This window comes from Ursus arctos, unplaced genomic scaffold (assembly GCF_023065955.2).
Source record: "Ursus arctos isolate Adak ecotype North America unplaced genomic scaffold, UrsArc2.0 scaffold_13, whole genome shotgun sequence".
Lineage (NCBI taxonomy): Eukaryota > Metazoa > Chordata > Mammalia > Carnivora > Ursidae > Ursus > Ursus arctos.
In genome coordinates this window covers 51746271-51766160 of record NW_026622797.1, presented here as the reverse complement: position 1 = coordinate 51766160, position 19890 = coordinate 51746271, and the positions used below count along the sequence as shown (strand labels likewise).

The window sequence follows — 19890 nt, the reverse complement described above, 5'->3', positions numbered from 1 at the left end:
TCAGAATAAAACTCCTGCTACCTCTGCACAGAGTAGAACCATTCAATTTATAAACAAGTTAGGTCCTGAGACCATTTTGTTCTTGAGTCAAAAATGACACTGTACAGATAAGGAAGGTGGGCAGATGACCTCAATGAGAGAAAAGGAGATGTTTATAGAACACTGGTCCTGACTTTTCTTGCTTCTTTATAATCCTTTAAAAAATGTCTACAAAGATGGCTGCATTTTGTTTTTCTTATTTTCATAATAAGTAACTTCGAAGAAGACACTGCTCAGGTGCAGCCATTGGCACCATCACAAACCACTCTAAGTTAAACTTGTGACTTGAATGTTTTCTATGAAACACAAAGGCTTCTGCAACCAATGTATCATAACGAATAATTTGGGGCTTTCAATCTGCTCTTCCAATTTTTTAGGGATCTAGATTTTCAGTGAACTAGGAAGAGTTTGGACTTAGTCCTAAGATGCACTATACCACAAGGAATATGAGTCAGTTCTTGCAGAAATGTAAAAACTAGGTTTATTCTTCTCTCTGCTGAGATATTTTATATTTACTTGTTTGTGTGTCTGTGGACATCTTCTTTCAAAAGAGTTTTGTCTACACTGAAAATCCCTTTCTCCACTGTAATGTCCGCAGCTCCACTGAGCACGTCTGTAGAGTGCACTCATGACCAGGTACTAAACTTGGTTAGTGCGCAAATCTGAACTGGACTTGACCCAAGGAATAATCCATGGCTTGTGACCAAAATTTCAGCAACAGCATTTCATAATTTGCTTAGCCCTTAAGTTCTCAAACTCCCAGCTGTCTCTTGAATTCATTTTAGGTTAAGAGATATCTGACATTGAGGCTGATCCTGTGGTCACAAGCTTTCCACCTTTTCCATTGTTCGTCCTTTTCTTTGTCTGTTGCTGATTAGTATGGATTGCTCGAGTACAGCACTTTTCAAATGAGGCACAAACTGGGAGCTCTACAGAATTGTTCCTACTGTCAAACAACCCATTCCTGCAGCAAATTTGCTGTTTCCTCACCGTTCTAACCAGCTCAACAATCTGCGTGTTTCAACATTCTTATCTTTCAGTGTTTAACACAAAGGGTATGTTGGAAGTGTTGAAAGCAGTATTTGTTGAAGGCTAGGAAGTTGAGGAGCTTTTGTATCTTGAGATCGCAAGGTAAGGACAGAGTGAGAAACGAGATAATTTACAATGACTTAGAGTGGACTTTTCCTTTTGGAGGTATTAGGTCACTTTCCAGTTTGTCTCATAAAAAAAAAAAATCAACAGCTGTTTCTTTACGTAGGAAGAATGAATGTAATGCTGGTCATAGATGAGAACATTAGTGTGGTCCTATCAGAAATTTTTGTAAAACCTTTTTTCACTCCTTGGATTATAAACTAAGTATCTTGGAGAGTTCTATTATTTTGAGGTACTCGTGCTTTATCAATCACAAGCTATTTTCAAAGCCTCTCCTTTTATTTTGTATTGCTAGCTTCGTTACCACCCTTTCACCCAGTAGAGATACACTTTGCAGAGAAACACCATGTATGTGATCCACATCTGTTCAATATCAGCTCTTAAATGTTTTGAAAGCTGAGAGATTAGAAGCCTACATGAAATGACAGCACGACCACAGCCATTACAACCTGAACAGACTTCAGCTGTTGATATGCAGATCCCCTGAATGTCCTTTGTATTTTTTCACAACATCCTAGTTCTGTGAAACCACTTCATCCTTGACTGCTTTAGCTTGTACATAAAAGTATGAGTTATTTTATAAAACAAATACTATAAATATTTAAATACCTTTGTAGGTACCTAATATATATGTATTTCCAGCTAGGTGTGTTAATATCTACACAGGTCGTATACACACCTAAGAGTACACATTCTGATATAAAATTTTTTTTCACAAAAGGCTTTTAGAGCTTAAATATAGCACATTAGAAATGATGATTTAATCCCCCTCTCTAAATAATATTTCTCATTAAACATTACCTATTCTCTTTCTTTTTGTAAAACAGTTAATTTGGTAGGGGCCATAGTTTCTCTTCGATTGGATGATTGCTCATTCACTAAATAATTATCCACCAGGCACCTCCTAGGTTCAGGTACTGCTTAGGCACTGGAGACGGAGCTGTGAACTGAAGAGATAAAAATCTCTGCCCTCATGGAGCTTATCCTCTAGGGGTTGCACAGCCTTGTTTAAATAGGCTTCACATACAATCTCCCTCTAGGACTTATGCTCTATGAGAGTAGACCAATTTTCTTTCCTGTTCACAAATGTATTCCATGTCTAGATCAGGACTAGTATAGAGCATATGGCCAATAACACCCAGTGAATGAATGCGTAGATGGATAAATGCCTTTTCTTTATATATGTCGGTTATGCCCTGTCTATTCAGGAAACTTACGAAGCAAAGTTCATTATCCTCACTCCCAGTTCTAGGAAAGTTGCATGTTTAGATCCAGAACGCCAGGCTGTAGTTAACGTGGAACCATTAGCTGATGTTTGACAAGTCATTTTTACCTGTATTGAACAATACCATATGTTCACTTTACTGCCCAACTTCTGTTTATAAATAGGCTAAGGAGGGAAATCTATGGAATAGAAATTCAAAGAATTCATGAAAATCAAACAACGAAAGATAGAACAGAGAAGAGTGATCTAGTAGCCTTCCCTTAGATACAGCAGTTTAGTGTAATTAAGCGCCTCAACCTTGAAACCAGTATGTTAAAGTGAAAAGAGCCTGGAACAGATCCCTCAGGACATTTAAGAACCACACCACAAAGCTTAGAGTGCTAAGGACGCCTTGTCTATGGAAGAAAGCAAGTGGCTAATATCTTGACGGTGACCACTCCAAAAAGCACTGTGACCTCTGGGAAGATATGATATGCAGGGTGTCAGAAAATATGGTTTCTAGCTCATAATACATTAATACCTCCAACAATTTAAAAATTCTTATGTGCATGTTCATTTTCTTATCTGTAAAATAAGAATATTGGCCTAGACCCTATGTTCGCAATGTTGGGCTCTCACAAATGCCGGCTTGGCTATCGGAATCACCTGGGTAATTTGTTAAAAATGCACAGCCTCAGTACCCTGAGTTTCTGACTCATTTGAAGATCACTGGTCTAGACCATGTCTAATGCCCTTTTCAATTTATGCTTCCATATGCATCAGTGTTTACTTCAAAGGCTAAATGAGAACAACTATATAAACTCCTTAAGTCTCAAGGAGAATGGAGTGCTGTAACTTTCCCCTCTTTTTCTGACATCTGCCACTTATCATGTATATTTCTAGCAGAGCAAGATATTATTAAAATAACTTTCTCACTGGGGCCCAAAATAGGCTGATATAAAATAAATCCAGACTGTATTTCAACAGCCAGCAGTCCCAAACCTCTTCCTGCCACACTGTTCATCTCCGGAAGCCACTGTAAATCCCCCCGTACATGGCAATTCCCTGCGGGCTTCATTACTAGGGTCTTTAAAAGGGATTCACTCATCTTTTTGCTTCTGTAGGTGTGCTTCTTGTCAATCCAGGTCAGGAGAAAAGAAAGTAATTTTTCCTAGTCTTTAGCAGTTCACAGAGAATGTGTGGTTTGAACCTTGTTTTATCTTAAAAAAAAAAAAAAAGTGAAAATAGACAAGATAGTGTGGCAGTGCTCACGACACCGGAGGCCTCCTCAGACAGCTACAGGGAGCACTGTAAAACAATATTCTGCACAAAAGCAAAAAAAAAAAAAAAAAAAAAAAAAAAAAAAAAAAAAGCCAGCATTCTGAGTGAGAGGATGCACAGAGGGATTAATACCAAAGGTTTATATACCAGTCTCCGCAGACCAAAGGCAGAGAGATCCCCTGTTGGTAAGTAATGGATGTACAATGTGGTCTTTTACGTTAAGAAACAAATGCTTTCTTATAAGTCAGGTAACAAAGAAGGATTGGATGACATAAATGAACTGTTTCCAATTTTCAATTACTGCTATTTGGACTTGAAGGCTGGATATGGAGAAACCTTTTCTAAAAGTAGAAAACCAATATTCCACAGCAGGGGGTCCAGAAATTGCTAGACACTGATCATCTCTACTTATCATGTTATTCTTCCCAAATGCTAGCAGCTATATTTGGGAATAACAGTCGTCTTTAAAGAGATTCTGTTTTTAAAATTTTAAGGAAAACTACCTTTCTCCTCAAACTTTTTCTCTCCTCAAACTTTTTAGTGGCAAGAACATCATGAACACCCATTTACCCTCTACTTACATTACCCAATTGCTAATATTTTGTCATCTTTGCTTTCTCTTTGGATGATTACTTGCTGCCTATCTGAGAGTAAGTTGTAGACATCATGATGTCTCATCCCTGAATAGTTCAGCATTTATCTCCTAAGAACACCGATATTCACCTGCATAACAACAAACCCATATCACGTCCAATAAGTTTAACGCTTCCTGTAATATCTAAGAAGTCTATACTCAAATGTTTCCAGTTCAACCAATAGTGTTGTTCAGAACTGTTTTTACCCCGATCCAAGATCAAGTTAGAAATCGTACATTCTCTTTGGATGTCATGGCTTTTAAATCTCTTCTAATCTACAAGAGTCCCTACACAATACCTTTTATGTCTTTCATACTACTAGCATTTTTTGAGTCTGGGTCAAGTGCTTTGGAGAATGTCCCCTATCCTGGATTTGTCTGATTGTTTTCTCATAATTAGATTAAATGAAAACTTTTTTCTTTTTTTTTTTTTTTGGCAAGACAACTACATACATGACGCTGTATACTTCTCCATTACATCAGGAGTCATACAATTTCTGTTTGTCTCATTATTGAGGAAACTAAGTTTGTTCACTGCTTCCCTTTGTATTTAATAAGTAATCTGTGAGGTGCTTTGTGTCCATGTGAATATTTGGTTCCCTTCTAACCATTCACCCAATTGTCTTAATCCATCATCCATTAATAATCCTTGTTTGAATAAAAGATTACTTTGGTGGCTGCAAAGACAACGATACTTTAAAGGTCTTTTGCGGGAATATCATTGGCCCCTTTAGAGAAGACAGGTCTTACTGAAAATAAATTCTCTGTGCATTTGTGTTGGTATGAAGAGGTAGAGTGTAGTTTATATATGAAAAGGTTTATTGGGGGACAGAGGAAGGGAGGAAGGGTAGGACCTCCACCCTCATCCTGGAATGGTTCGGGTAAAATGTATGAGGATTTAGAAAGCTTACAAATCAGGGGCGTCTGGGTGGCTCAGTTGGTCAAGCATCTGCCTTCGGCTCAGTTCATGATCTCAGGGTCCTGGGATCAAGCCCCATGTCAGGCTCCCTGCTCAGCAGGGAGTCAGATTCTCCCTCTTCCTCTGCCCCTTCCCCTGCTTGTGCTCGCTCTCCTTCTCAAATAAATAAATAAAATATTTTAAAAAAAGAAAAAAGAAAAAAAAGAAAACTTACAAATCAGAATCTATTGGATCTGCTAGCCCCGAATTTTAAGCAATTGAATTTTGGTTTGGTAGGAGAAGCAGGCCTTGTACCAACCCAGCTTTCCAGTTACAAAGCGGGAAAGGTATCAGAATAGAAAGGAACAGGGCAGGCCTCTCGTGATCCTGATCATTCTTGCCTATAAATAAGACAGTACAGAAGGCATTTGCAAGGAAGTCAAGACCCTTCAGAACTGGACTTCTCAGGAATCTGATGTTACCATCTCTTTCATCTGGGAAAGCTCATCTTTGGAGGGAAATGTAAATATCCAAGGATTAGCTTTTCTGTATTCTCTTCCTTTGGCTAACTGGGAAAAGAGGAAGCCAAAGACAGGTGCACAGAACGTTATGGTGTCCAGTTAAAAAAAAAGAGGAGGGTAGGGGTGCCTGGATGGCTCAGTTAGTAAGCGTCTGACTTTTCATTTTGGCTCATGATCTCCCTATTGTGGGATTGACCCCACGTTGAGCTCCGTGTTCAGTGTGGAGTCTGCTTGAGATTCTCTCTCTTCCTCTTGCTCTGCCCTTCTCCCTGCTCATACACTCTCTCTTTCAAAATAAATAAATAAAACCTTTAAAAAATAAAAAAGAGGAAGGGCTTATGTTATCTACATAATAAATTTTTCTTTATTCAGAAGTCTTGTCATCCCTTTGCAAGCCTTTTTTCTTCCTGTGCTTTCTTGGAATCTGGAACAGACATGAAATTCAAAATTTCAAACACAGACAAAATCTACCCAGATTGCAGAAAGGCCACGAGCAAGGAAATCAGGCTGAAAATGGAATTGAGCTGTTTCCTCCAGTGGCCAGGTTTCAATGGGATGGCCACTAACCCTGACGGTACACCTCAAACTCATGATGTCAAAAATAAAATTTAAACCAGTTTTTCCATTTAACTCTATTTCTATTAATGGCACAATTATTCCTATAATCCAAGTTCAAAATCCTGGTTTTGGCCTCTGACTGCCCCTCCCCAGTACACACCTGCCAGCTTCTCCCTATCATACCAATTTTCAGGCCCTGTACATTTTCTCCCTGAAATGCCCCCCGCCCCCCGCCGCAAGATTTTAAGTAATCTCTAGACCCAAGGCAGGGCTTGAACTCACAACCCCAAGATCAATGCTCTACCAACTGAGGTAGCCAAGCGCCCCTCTCTGAAGTGAGTTTTACACCTAACCTCCTTACCTTCCCATTCTTGGCGCCAACGCTCTGATCAGTACTTTTCTCCTGCACTTATCAATAGGTTCTGCAAAACTTCCTAACTGATCTCCTTCTCTCTGCTATTTCCTTGTTCCTTTCGTCCTATAGGATGTGCCCAGACATAACTCCCTAAAACACATTTCAGACAATGGCATTACCTTGTTCAAAAACTTTCAGTGTCTGCTTCCTGACCTGAATCAAGTTCATTTTCTGCAAGCAAACATCCACAGTCTATTTTTTTAAAGTGAAGTAAAATTCATATAACATAAATTCGTCATTTAAACTTTTTTTTTTTAGATTTTTCTTTTTTTAATTATTTATTTGATAGAGACAGAGAGAGAGAGAGAAAGGGAGGAAGAGAGAGAACAAGCAGGGCGAGCAGCAGGGGGAGAGGGAGAAAGCAGGTTCCCTGCCGAGCCTTGATCCCAGGACTCTAGGATCATGACCTGAACCAAAGACAGAGGCTTAACCGACTGAGCTACCTGGGAGCCCCCGTCATTTAAACTATTTTAAAGAGCATAATTCAGGGGCATTTAGTACATTCAGAATGTTGTGCAACCGTCATCACTATCAGTTCCAGAACATTTTTGTCATATTGTAGCATGTATCAATCCTTCATTCCTTTTTACGGCTGGATAATATTCCATTGTATGGACATATTATATTTTGGTTATCCATTCATCATTTGATGGAGGTTGGTTGTTTCCACTCCCTTGGCTATTGTAAACATTGCTCATCTGAATATTCAGGTACATGTTTTTGTTTGAACCGAAGTCTTTAAATATAGGCACTACGTACTATTTCAGAGCGATTCTTTGCCTGTCCCTATCCTGCCCTATATTTTTCACATTCCACCCAAATGATAATACTTGTATTTCTTTGGATACAGTGCACTTGCTCATCTGCATTCCTTTTTCATGACTTTTGTTGCCTAGGAAGCCTCTCATTCCCATCTGTGCCACTGAGATCTTCTTCAAGGACCCCCTCAGATACCATCAGTTTCTCAAATCATTTCTTGACTTTCGTCTGTGCTCTCTAAATGACATCATTACAGTATTCCTTGTATTTGTGTGTTTCTTTCATCCCCTCTTTAAGAGGCCACAGACAACCTACAGGCAATTTACTGCTGTATATCCTGTGGTCAAGCACTCTGTTTCCTTAAATGTAACAGAAAACCTTAAGAAATATTTTAATTTAGGAGATACCTAGAGCCATTTCACTCTTTGTGGTCTCATTAACATTCCCTTCAAATGCCCACACTGTCCACCGTCTGTGGTAGAGGATATCAATATTATTCCTTTTGAAACAACTCAAAATAACGTAAATAATTAGAAGAATGTCAGGAAACATTAATGAAGACTCTCTGTGCATCTTCTCTTTTGTTTAAGAACATCCACGGTTATGTTCACGTACACCAGCCTCGGCTAGCAATCTTTGCTTCACGTTTGAATAAGAAGTAATAGCAGGATACCTACGGATGAGTGAGTTACAGCTTAGCAGTGGTAAAATGTAGTTCACTTAAGGTAGTTTATGGCCGGTTATGACAGTGTCAGAAAGTCACAAGCCTAAATGACATTTTAGTACTTTCAGAAATAGCCAGGAATACATAATCATAATTCCTATCTCTTCGGTGACTTATAATGCAGCAGAAAACTAGAAGGATCATTAAAAATAAAGCTTGCTGACCTGCAATAGCCTCTGGACTCCCTGAGAGAGTCAGAGCTCTGTGGTTCTCTGAAGGATTCTCGTTTCTTTTATTAGGAATCAAAATGGTAACTGAATAATGACTTCACCTCCCTAGGGTGAATCACCCATTCACTCAGTATTTTTACCTGATCATTATTTTTCAGCAGCTTCAAATTTAAATTTAAAATTAAGGTAGAATTTAGTATGGAAACATTGTTCAACAATATTTTTCAGCTGTTTCAGGTCTGGCCTGGTGCTCTTAACTGCCTCTTACAAAAGGGGTGTGTGTGTGTGTGTGTGTGTGTGTGTGCGTGTGAGCACACATACGCACCTGCCTGCTTATGGGTGTGATGGAAGACAGCTATCTAAGCTATCTAATCTTAAGACTTCAGGAGTTGAAGAAGAGGTAGCAGGGCCTGATATGAAAAATTCCAGAAGTTTCTTCTTCCTGGCTTCACAAGGATGTTGAATGGGCACTAAGGGTATGTGATCTCCTCTTCCCTTCCCTGCCTAGTCATTAATTCTCACTCTCTCCAAGCAGGAAATCGAAAGGGTAGATGGAACACAAACCTGTCTGTGTAGAGCAGGGAAGTAATTTTACATGTGATAGTAAGAAATCATAGGTGACTTCCATCATTGGGAGCAAGACTTTTCCATTTCTCAGTGTCAAAACTAGTATTAAGCTTCTAATAGAGATTAATATTTTTCTTATAATGCATTTCTTACCTATAAGACCTATTTCTTAGATTTATTTTAGAGCTGAAAGGGACCTCAGAATGACCTAGTTCAACAGCATCATTTTACAGAAAATAATAACAAGGACATGAAAGACTGTGATTAGGGTTATACAGATGCTAGCCAAGTCCAAACTAGAATCCAGATCTTTTAAAACCTGGTCCTCTATGGGCCGTTTCTGCTCTACCAACTTGACTTTTTCTCTTTAACAAAACAGAGCTGCCATCAAACAGCCTAACTCTGTGAAAACCATACCACATACACTTTTTTGACAAATATTAATTTGATGACTATTCCAAGTAAGTCACTATGCCAGCTGCCACAGATAATTCAAAGGTGAATTCACTGTTCTCAAGGATATTGAAATAAAATTCAACACCTGCAGAGGAAAGGATCACAAAAATGCAGTGGAGGTAAATATCAGGAAAAACTAGAGTACGAGAGAGTACTAGAACTAATTTCAGGATTAATAAGTGACCTCTCTGAGCTTTAGGATAGAAAGTCCCTCTCCGGTATTATGCTAATTGTGTCCCCTAACTTTGACTAGGGGGCATTCACAGAACAACATTACATCATCTAGAGCTTTATATAAACATGAATATTATAATTTAGAAGATTAAAATAAACTCAAGTAAGGAGCCTTTAACCTGGGGAATGTTTCCCCTTGCATGACAAAAACCAATTTCCTATTTCTTATTTCTTTCAGATGAATGAATCTTCTCTTCACCAGCGATCCTGTTCATGACTCAGACTTGGAGATGTAAGAAGGGTCTGAAGATACTGGAGCAAACCCCAGCGGCCTGGCAGTGCTGTGAGATGGGCAATAAACTGCCAGTCTTTCCTGAAGGATGAGGGTCTAGATAGTATCACAGGGAACCTAAGTTGGTGGGCAGGTCATTATCTGCTCACAGACATCATCTCGGCAGGGTTTACTGACCTCTGGACAAGATCTATTTGATTTATTTGAGTTACTGCCTAAGGCACTGGTTATTTGGAAAGGATATCCCTCTGAAAAGTTAAAATCAAGTTGGAGTTGGTGATCTGGGAATATTTCACCAGCTGTTTAGGAAATCCTGGATTCTCATGTTGTCTACATTTAGGACTTTGTATGCTTGCAAAGAAACTAAAAATTAAATATGTCCCTTTTCTGTGAAGCTTCTTTAAAATTCATATCTCCGATACATATATATATGAATATATGTAAATAGCCAAGGGAGAGTTGGTAGCTTCCATTCAACATATTTAGCTGGATCTTTTCAACCAAAATGTAAATCTGCAATGTATTCTAATGTAACCCAATTAGAGCTACTAACACCATCTGTATATATATTTTTGGTTCAGCTGTCAAAAAACACACAAATACACCCCAGTAATCCAATATTCAATAGTTGTATGATATTTCATTGTACTACATTTCATTTAACCTTTTTTCTTTTTTTTAAAAAAGATTTTATTTATTTGAGAGAGAGACGCACAGAGAGAGAAGGAACGGGGGGAGGGGCAGAGGGAGAGGGAGAAGGAGACTCTCCAGTGAGCAGGGAGTCCGACCCAGGGCTCTATCCTAAGACTCCAGGATCATGGAGCCCAATGTAGAGCTCGATCCCAGAACTCCAGGATCCCCACCTGAGCCAAAGGCAGATGCTTGACCAACTGAGCTGCCCAGGTGCCCCCTTTTTTCTATTTTTTAAATGAACCAATTTTCACTTTTTCTTTTTAGAATTACCATTTTAGTGCATATTTTAATAGGTAAGTCTTTGTTCACATCTGACCTTTTTTGGAGGATAGATTATTAGAAGTGGAATTGCTACAGCAAACGATATACAATTTTAAACTATGTTCTTAAATAAAAGCAAACACATGTATTTAAAAAGCCAACTATTAGACTTCTCATAAAACAACCTAGCATTCTCCAGACCCTATCTGTTCTGTGTCCCTCTGTTTAGCTGTTTCTTCTGCTGTTTATCTTCAAACAGTGCTCTTCCTTGATTTTAAATTTCAGACATTATCTATTGATTCTACCATGAAAGGAATAATTACATTTCTTACATGATGAAACATACTCTTTTTCCCTACCCTCCTCCCATTGATTACACTCTTTGGCTTAAATCAATATTCTGTATTTATATTTGTATGCTGTATAAATATTATTCTCTAAGCCATGTAGAGTATTATGTTGTATTTCCCTTCTTATACATTTAAAATTTTTTCACAACAGCTAATAACTGCTTATCTTAATCCATATGTTTAGTGTGGCTGTTTTAAAACTTGGCCCCAAATTCTTGGACATTCTTCCCGTTGCTAGGTGAGTCTACAAACTGTTCTTGACTGTGGGTGGGCTTGTGAGTGTTTGATAAGAGACGATGGAAATGACTGTGTGTGACTGCTGAGGCTGGTCATAGAAGAAGATGCAGTCTCCACCTTGTTTGCTGGAACACTTGTGTTTGGAGTTCTCAGCTGGCCAGTAAGAAATCTGACGAGTGTGAGGCTGCCATGCTGCAAGGAAGCCAAGCTAAATGGAAGAACCACGTGTGAGCATGCTCATTGGTCAGCAACGTGGTCTTGAGATCCCAGCCCAGGTGCCAGCGTGAGCTGAGTCACCTCCAGCCTCTGGGTCATTCCAGCTGAGGCCCCAGACGTCACGGAGTAGTCATCTCTGTGCACTGTCCAAACCCGACTCACAAGACAAACCAACATAATGACGTGGGTATTTTAAACAGTAACACTTAGTTTTCTACGTATCTATCGTTAATTTGTCTTCAATTCTCAACATGGTTGGGGTGCCTGGGTGGCTCAGTCAGTTAAGTGTCTGCCTTTGGCTCAGGTCATGATCTCGGGGTCCTGGGATCGAGCCCGGCATTGGGCTCTTTGCTCAGTCGGGAGTCTGCCTCTCCCTCTCCCTCTGCCCCTCCCCACCTCATGCTCACGTACTCTCTCTAATAAATAAATAAAATCTTAAAAAAAAAAAATCCTTGATATGGTCAAGCATGTTAGTTCCATTGTTTTCCTTAGAAAAATTTCTCCTAGAGATCTCTGTCCTCTTGTCCCAGTCTGGACTGGAGGCATAGCCATCAGCCTAGGACTTGCTTGGATGAGAGACCGTGTGGCATGTCACTTGTTACTTAAGCATGTGGGCCCTGTGGCGAGCCTGCCTGGGTTTGAATCCTGGCTCCACTACTTGCTAGCTGTGTGACCGTGTGCAAGTTAATTTCTCTGGGCCTCAGGCTCCTCATTAGTAGAGTGCTTGGCACACAGTAAGTGCTCTTCTTGTTGGCATTATCACTGTTTATTATTCTTCCTTTCATGTTGTCCTGGGAATTTCCACTGCCTCCAGCCTATGTCTGGATCCCCTAGTTCCTAGATTCCATGTCTTTCTTGGTTAGTCCTTCGTCTTAATAAAACACATCGCCTGAAATACATCTCTTGAAAAAAGATGCTTGGGAGGTAAAGTTTTTCGAGATCTTGTGTATCTGTTTTGAATTGTCTTTATTTAACACCACGCTTGATAATGTGACAGTCATAAAAATCTAAGTTGGAAACAATTTTCTCTTTGAATGTTGAAGCTATTAGTTCATTGTCTTGAAGCTTTCAGTGTCACAACTGAGAGGCCTTTCTGATTCTCGATCCTTTGTATGCAGGCTTTTCTTTTTCTTCTTGGAAGTATTAGGTTCTCTTTTCATCCCCATTGTTTCAAAATGTGATAATAATGTGACTTGATGTGAGTCTTTTAAAAATAATTATTTAGGGCACCACTTCAATCTGGAAACTTAGGTCCTTCAACTTTCAGGATTTTTCTTTCTTTACAATTTTTTGTTGTTAATTTTCTTACCTCCACTTTTGATTTTCTCTCTCTGGGACTCCTAACAAATACAGGATATGTCGAATTGGTTCTCTAATTTTCTTATCTCTTCTGTTGACTTTTTGTTCAACTTTCTGGGAGATTTTCTCATTTGTATCTTCTATTCTTCTGATTTAAAAAAATTCTGCTTTCCTACTTTTATATTTTATGATTCTGACTTCTTATTCTTGGATTATCCCTTTTTATGTATCACCTATTCTTATTTCATGAATTTAGTGTCTTTTCTCACTGAGTAGATTGATTATAATGCTTTTGGAATGTCTTTCTTTCTTTGCATGGTCTGTTTCCTCCAAGTTCCCTTCTCATCAGTTTGCTTTTGACTCATTCTTTCATGGCACAGGCTATTCTCAAATGCCCAGGGGTCCTCTATTACCTACTCTATTTCAGTTGGATATTCTGCGCACTTGGCTACTCTGAGGCTTGTCAACTGGTGGGCCTCCCTGTAGGAGGACTGGTCAGGGATATGGCATGAGGGAGCCCCAAACACCCAGGTCCACAGGTCTTTTCTCCTGGACTTGACAATTTCCCCAGAAATGAATCCTCTCATTTTCTACCAGGTGACTATGAGGGATTTTAAGCTGGCTGATGGCATTTTGAAAGCCAATAAGGGAAGAGGGCTGGGAGAGGGAAAATCTATCGTTCCAAATGCAGGTATCACTTAGGCTCTCTTTGCTTAAGTATGGCTGCTGTCCCCACCCTCAGCTGTGCCTCGTTCCCCAAGTCCAGTCTCACATTAACCCAAACAATTAGCACCACAAAGCTAAATAAATTCCATGAAGTTTTGGGTAAAAGGGCAACATTTTATCATTCCAGAGTTTCTGGATTAAAAGAAAATTTAAAAAAAATTCCCTCTCATCTTTCATACCTTCTCTCCTGCAACAAAGTAGGAAATTCACCCAATGTAAGCCCCCTTTCCCCTCTGACTTTACCATGCTTTTTTTTTTCTTTGATAATACCTCAGAATTTGAGTATTCAGGGTCCAAGTTTGTTTTAAAATAACCCAATGAGCTGACAGACGGAGCTTCTGGAATTCTGCAGCTTGTGCTAGAGTCTGCAGATGGGAAATTGCCGTCAGTTAAAGGGTGGTGCTATTACCATAGCCCAATTTTTGAAAGCCTTTAGAAAAAAAAAAAATCCTCTGAGTTAATTAGCATCCACCACAGGCACTGGTTTTGCGTTGCAGTATTCTAAGAACTCAGATAATAAGAAAACAGTATTTCAAGCCCTAACTTTCAACTAACATTTGCCTCTTAAAAATGCAGGTTATACAGTAAGAATGTTACCTGTTACATGAAAATGCTCTTATATGGCTTAGCTCATCATGAAATATCAATTATGTTCTAAAATCAACTAAATACTACTCTACTGATCCCTAAAATAGGAATAACTGTGTTTTACCTCTCCGATCTGCTTAATCCACAAATCTCTTCCAAGAAACTCCTGATGTAAGACTACAGGAGCTGAGTTTAGATTAAAAGCCATGGAGTCACTGGTCTTTTCTTTAATAAAAGGCTGGAGATCAGAATTTATCTAGGAGGAGGAGTCAAAAGAGTTAAATCAGTAAAATGCATACAGACTAGTATGTTTTAGTCATTTCAGAAAGCACCAGTTACTGCAGTGAAAAATGAAGCTAAAGGAATACAGCTTTTAAATGAACTTTAATAAGCAAAAGATCAGTTTATATGATTAGCAGTAATCTTTAGAATTCTTTAAAATAATTTTTCCTTGACACATTTACTTTTCTATTTGGCAGCCGACTTTGTTTTACTTTTTAAGTTAAAAGCAATAATTTAAATAAAGTTTTAGTAAATAGAATTGCTTAATAAACAGATCTAAGATTTAACAAAATATATAAAAACTCATCTGGAGATATTTTACATATCCATAATATATGTATATATTTTCTCCTCTCTCAAAAGCTATTTAAGTAACATTTAAGAAATATATATTAAATGGAATTTTTAAGTTACATATATACAGAGACAGCAATATAACAGCTAACTTGAGACTTTATATTTCATTAGGCCCATTCAAAAGAATCAATTATTAGAATTAAAGCTTTCAATTTTACTCAGTATATTTCTAAATTTCATTTACTGTCCATAATTTGTTTTACATAAGAAACTGTAAGGGAACTGTAATAAAAATGCAAATATTCTTTCATTCTGTAAGTGGCAATATTACATGTTATTTAATAATTTGCAACAATTCTCTCAAGAACCGTTTCAGGTAGTGAGAAAAGACAAACATCACAAATATGGTATAAGTAAGTTGTAGCTTTCTATCAGAGTTACACAGTACTCACCAATCATACTGTTTATATCACATAACAATCACCATCTACGGCTGATAGATTTTAAGCACACAATAAACATTTTTTTGAGATATAAAAGCAGCTTATTAAATGGCAAGAAGTTTCTTATGTATCATTTTAGCTATTTAAGTCCTGGAAAAAGAGAAAATGTGCAAATACCTTATGACTCATGGCCATGTGCTTCCCATACTGAAATGCCATATCCTGAACGTCAGCATCATGCTTTGCTAACTCCATGGCAGCTTGGCAGCTCTTTGCTAATAAGGCTCCATGGGAGAGAAAAGTCTGCTTCTTCCAAGCCGATATTCCAATGTCTTCTGTGATATGATTTTCCTAAAAAGAATTCAATAAAGCCAGGATTTTACAAAAATGCTTTAGGAGTAATTTAATTGTTTTGGCTTTTGAAGGATAGAAGAGTAAAGAAATGAACTATTTAAAACACTCAGGCTATTGCAATAAGACAGAACTAAAAGATGCTAAACCCCAGTGCTACCTAAAGAGAACTAAGGGGGTGGGAACTGCTGTTTTAGGCGGGAAAAATGAAAGAAATGCTGAAGTAAATTTTATTTTGAACTAGGACACTTCTATTAAAATTTATTTGTAGGATAAGGCAAAATTAGAAACTTGCACCTCCAAACTAACTCCCTTCTATATTCACATAAGTTCTTGAGTGCTGGTATTCTAAAACACCAGAAGCCTATTGCCTTTAACTTATGTGGAAATGTCAAGGGCATAATGAAGAAACTGCACTCTCTTAGAAACAGTTAAATAAAAAATCACAGAGGAGGTAACCCATTAGAATGGAGCAGGATTAGAGCCATTATCCATCCAAATTTATTCCCATAAGAAGAAACAAGGACATAAGGGAGTGTATAAGGGTAGTTTATTTAATTTCAACTTTTTAAATTATGAAAATCATTGTAGTATCTATAAGTATACACACACCTACCTCCTCTAGACCAGTGATGGCCAATAAAAATATAATGTAAGCCACATATGCAATTTAAAATTTGCTAGTAGTTACATTTAAAAAAGTGAAAAGAAACAGGTGAAATTAATCTTTTTTTTTTTTTTTTAAAGATTTTATTTATTTATTTGACAGAGATAGAGACAGCCAGCGAGAGAGGGAACACAGAAGGGGAGTGGGAGAGGAAGAAGCAGGCCCATAGCAGAGGAGCCTGATGTGGGGCTCGATCCCACAACGCCGGGATCACGCCCTGAGCCGAAGGCAGACGCCCAACCGCTGTGCCACCCAGGCGCCCCAGGTGAAATTAATCTTAATGCCAAATTTTATCTATTCCAATATATCCCAAATATTATTTCAACATATAATCAATATAACATTATTGAGATATTTTAGATTTTTTTATCCTAAGTTTTCAAAAGCAGTGTGTATTTTACACTTAGAGCACATTACTAGCCACATTTCAAGAACTCAGTAGGTACAAGGAGTTAGTGGCGGGCCTAATGGACGAGTCCGCTCTAGGAAGGGGCTCCCTGAGGACAAGAATGATGAACAAGTATATAAAACGACATCATTTTATGGAGTTTCTTTGAAAGTTCAAACAAACTAGAACCCATCCAGAAGGATTAACTAATCCAAACACTTTCTTCCTGCTACCATACCATAATCTTTCTTCTTCCATCATTCTTTGAGGACAAAAAAAAAAAAAAAAAAAAGAAAGAAAACAGGATCATGAAAAGGTCAGTTCAGATCTAGCCCTACTTTTTTCACCATGCTGAAGGGCACCTTCAAGCCCACTGGTTAGATTAAATTCTCAGCTTTGTTTTATTTATTATGCCTTTAAACAAAAAGAAAGTTCCACTTATGGCAACAGTTACAAGTGTGCAACATAACACTGTGTAATGATAAAAAAGGCCACCCAAGGGAGAAACAGTGCATAAGCATTTTATAAAACATTAGGCATGAATAATAACATTTAATTTTAGGTATTTGAGAATGTATTTTTAAATGAGCAAAGTTAACATACCATATTAATAAATCAAAGATAGAAACCATATTATCTCTCCATATATACTAAAGGGTATTTGACAAAATTCAACTCCTATTCTTGAGGGAGAAAAAAAAAACCCTGAATAAAATAGGAACAGATGTGTATTTCTTTAATGGTGTGTGTGCGTGCACGTGCATGTCTGTGTGTCAGCCTCAAAGTCAGCAAATACTTTAAAAAGAAACATGAGTGTTACTAAAGTTAGGAATAAGAGAGATGCACAACACCACTGTTGTTTAACAGTGTAATGGAAGAGGCAAGAAAAGGACAGATGTATCGGAAAGGAAAATTTTCACTCTTACTATTTGAACACAATATAACTGCATATGGGAAAAACCAAGAGACTCAACTAAAAACTCCAATAAACAAGAAGATAATTCAATAAAGTAGCAGCACAGAAAATGAATATAATGTATAATTAATATGACAAATGTATTAACCATAGTTTTCATGCATAAAAAATAATCAGAAAGTATTATAAATAAATAGGGTCTTTTCTTCCATTATATCTATGAAAAGAAAGATTCAAAAGCTGGGAATAAACTTAGGTGAAAAACTGATACGAAGAAAATGTTAAAATACTAGTGAAAGAACACAAGTAACTTAGATGAATATAAAACATATCATGTTTAAAGACCGTTCATTCCAGGGACCCCTGGGTGGCTTAGTCGGTTAAGCATCTGCCTTTGGCTCAGGTCATAATCCCAGGGTCCTGGGATCGAGTTCCATGTTGGGCTCCTCCTCTGCCTGCTTCTGCCTGCCTGTCTCTCTCCCTGCTTGTGCTCACTCTATCTCTCTCTGGCAAACAAATAAATAAAATCTTAAAAAAAAAAAAAAGACAGTACAGTCCAACCTCATAAAGTTTACTCCAACTAAACTAAAAAGACCTTTTTTCTGTCCTGAAACCAGGCAAGCTGATTCTAAAGTTCACATGGAACAAACGTAATAAAAGTAGGCAGGCAAACCATGAACAGGAAGAGCAGTGTGTGTGGGGTTGGGGGAGGGAGAAGGGGTGGATAGGGACAGCAAGAGACGTCTAGCCCTACTAAACATTACAGCTACAAAGATACCACGTATTATACTATAAAGCCTTAGTAATTAAAAAATACGTGTACTTTTTAGACAGAAAGACAACTGGACAAAATAATCCAGAAATCAAACTATATACAAGAATTTATTAAATTTTAGGGAAAAGTTGGACTTTTCAGTAAATGGTGCTGGTACAACTGAATAGCAATCTAGAAAAAAAACACAGACTGATTTGCGTTTATATCATTTATCAGGATAAACTCCAAATGGCAAAAACAAAAGCAAAGCAACCAACCACAAAACCACAGGCAATGTTAGAAGACAAAGAACGGCGAGGAAAAGTATTTGCATTTTCTATCACAGACAAATGGGAAATCTCCCTGCAGTAGGCTAATACTGTGCCCCCTGCACCCACCTCTCCCCAGATCTTAACCTTTAACACAGCAAAAGGCAGTCCCCAGATGTGACTGAATTCAGGATGTTGAGATAGAGGGATTATCCCAGATTAACTGGGTGGGCATAAGGTAAACACAAGGATCCTTGTAAGAGGAGAGCCAAAAGAATCATACAGGCCATGTGATGACAGAAGGAGAGAGAGAGATTGGAAGATGCCATGCTGCTAAATTGGAAAATGGAGGCTGGGGCCACGAGCAGAGGAATGAAGGCAGAAATTAGAAAACGCAAGGAAATGGATCTCTCCTAGGGCATCCAAAAGGAAAGCCACCTTGTTGCCATCTTGATTTGGGTGCTTCCGACCATTAGAAAAAATTGCCACCTCTTCAAAGCTTTACTAAGTGCTGGTGAGGCTGTGGAGAAAACAGGCCTCTCAAGCACAGCTCCTGGAAGAGGAGACTGGATGGCAATTTTACAATGTATCCATGAAAATCACAAATGTATTTGCCCTGTGACCCAGCAATCCCACTTCCAGGAATTAATCCTACATATAAGCCCACACACATGTGAAATGAAATACATACAAGTTTACAGTCTATTGTTCACCCAGCTGCAAGGGTGATCCTTTTACAACTTAAGCCAGACAGACCACATTGGCCTTTGTGCTGTTTCTCTAACACTCCAGGCATGCTCTTCTGAGGCCTCTTAACTCACTATTCTCCGTCACGCACTCTCCCCAGATGTTTGCAGGGTTCAGTTTCTCATTACTTGGGGGTCTCTGCTCAAATTTCAACTCATCTTTAATAGTTTCCCTCCCTCCCTTATCATTTCCTATCTCCTTACTCTGTTTAAACCTCTTTTCTGTGATACAACTAGACTCCTCATACAGTTACTCGTTCAATGGTTCATTGCTTGTCCCTTTTGCTAGAATGTTGGCTGCACGAAAGCAAGGACTTTGTGTGTTTTGCCCTCTGCTGAATCATCAGCATTCAATACAGTACGTTAGATGTGCAATAAATATTTGCTAAATCTTTATCTTTCTTTTGGTATCTTTCTCTTTCTCTCATTTCCACCTTCCTCTGTCCTTCCTAACTTGGAAATAATAAAGAACTGAAATAATTCTGGAACACCTTCCTACCGCTCATAGAATCAAGAGAAACTTTAGCATACCATTTAAGGCACTCCTTTTTGGTACCAAGCAA

General features: G+C 38.3%; 1 protein-coding gene across 3 annotated transcripts in view; it reads right to left on the bottom strand.

Moving 5' to 3' along the window:
* Positions 1-19890, bottom strand: part of PDSS2 (decaprenyl diphosphate synthase subunit 2) — a 234171-nt gene that overhangs the window by 31422 nt on the left and 182859 nt on the right. For all 3 annotated transcript variants that reach the window (XR_008959010.1, XR_008959011.1, XM_026511702.4), the window contains exons 5-6: positions 15414-15587; positions 14339-14470 (exon numbers count right to left, since the gene is read on the bottom strand). Coding sequence is in view for 1 of the 3 variants with exons in the window: in XM_026511702.4 (XP_026367487.1) it covers positions 14339-14470; positions 15414-15587 (306 nt within the window). In the remaining 2 variants the exon portion in view is untranslated. The remainder of the gene's footprint in view (positions 1-14338; positions 14471-15413; positions 15588-19890) is intronic.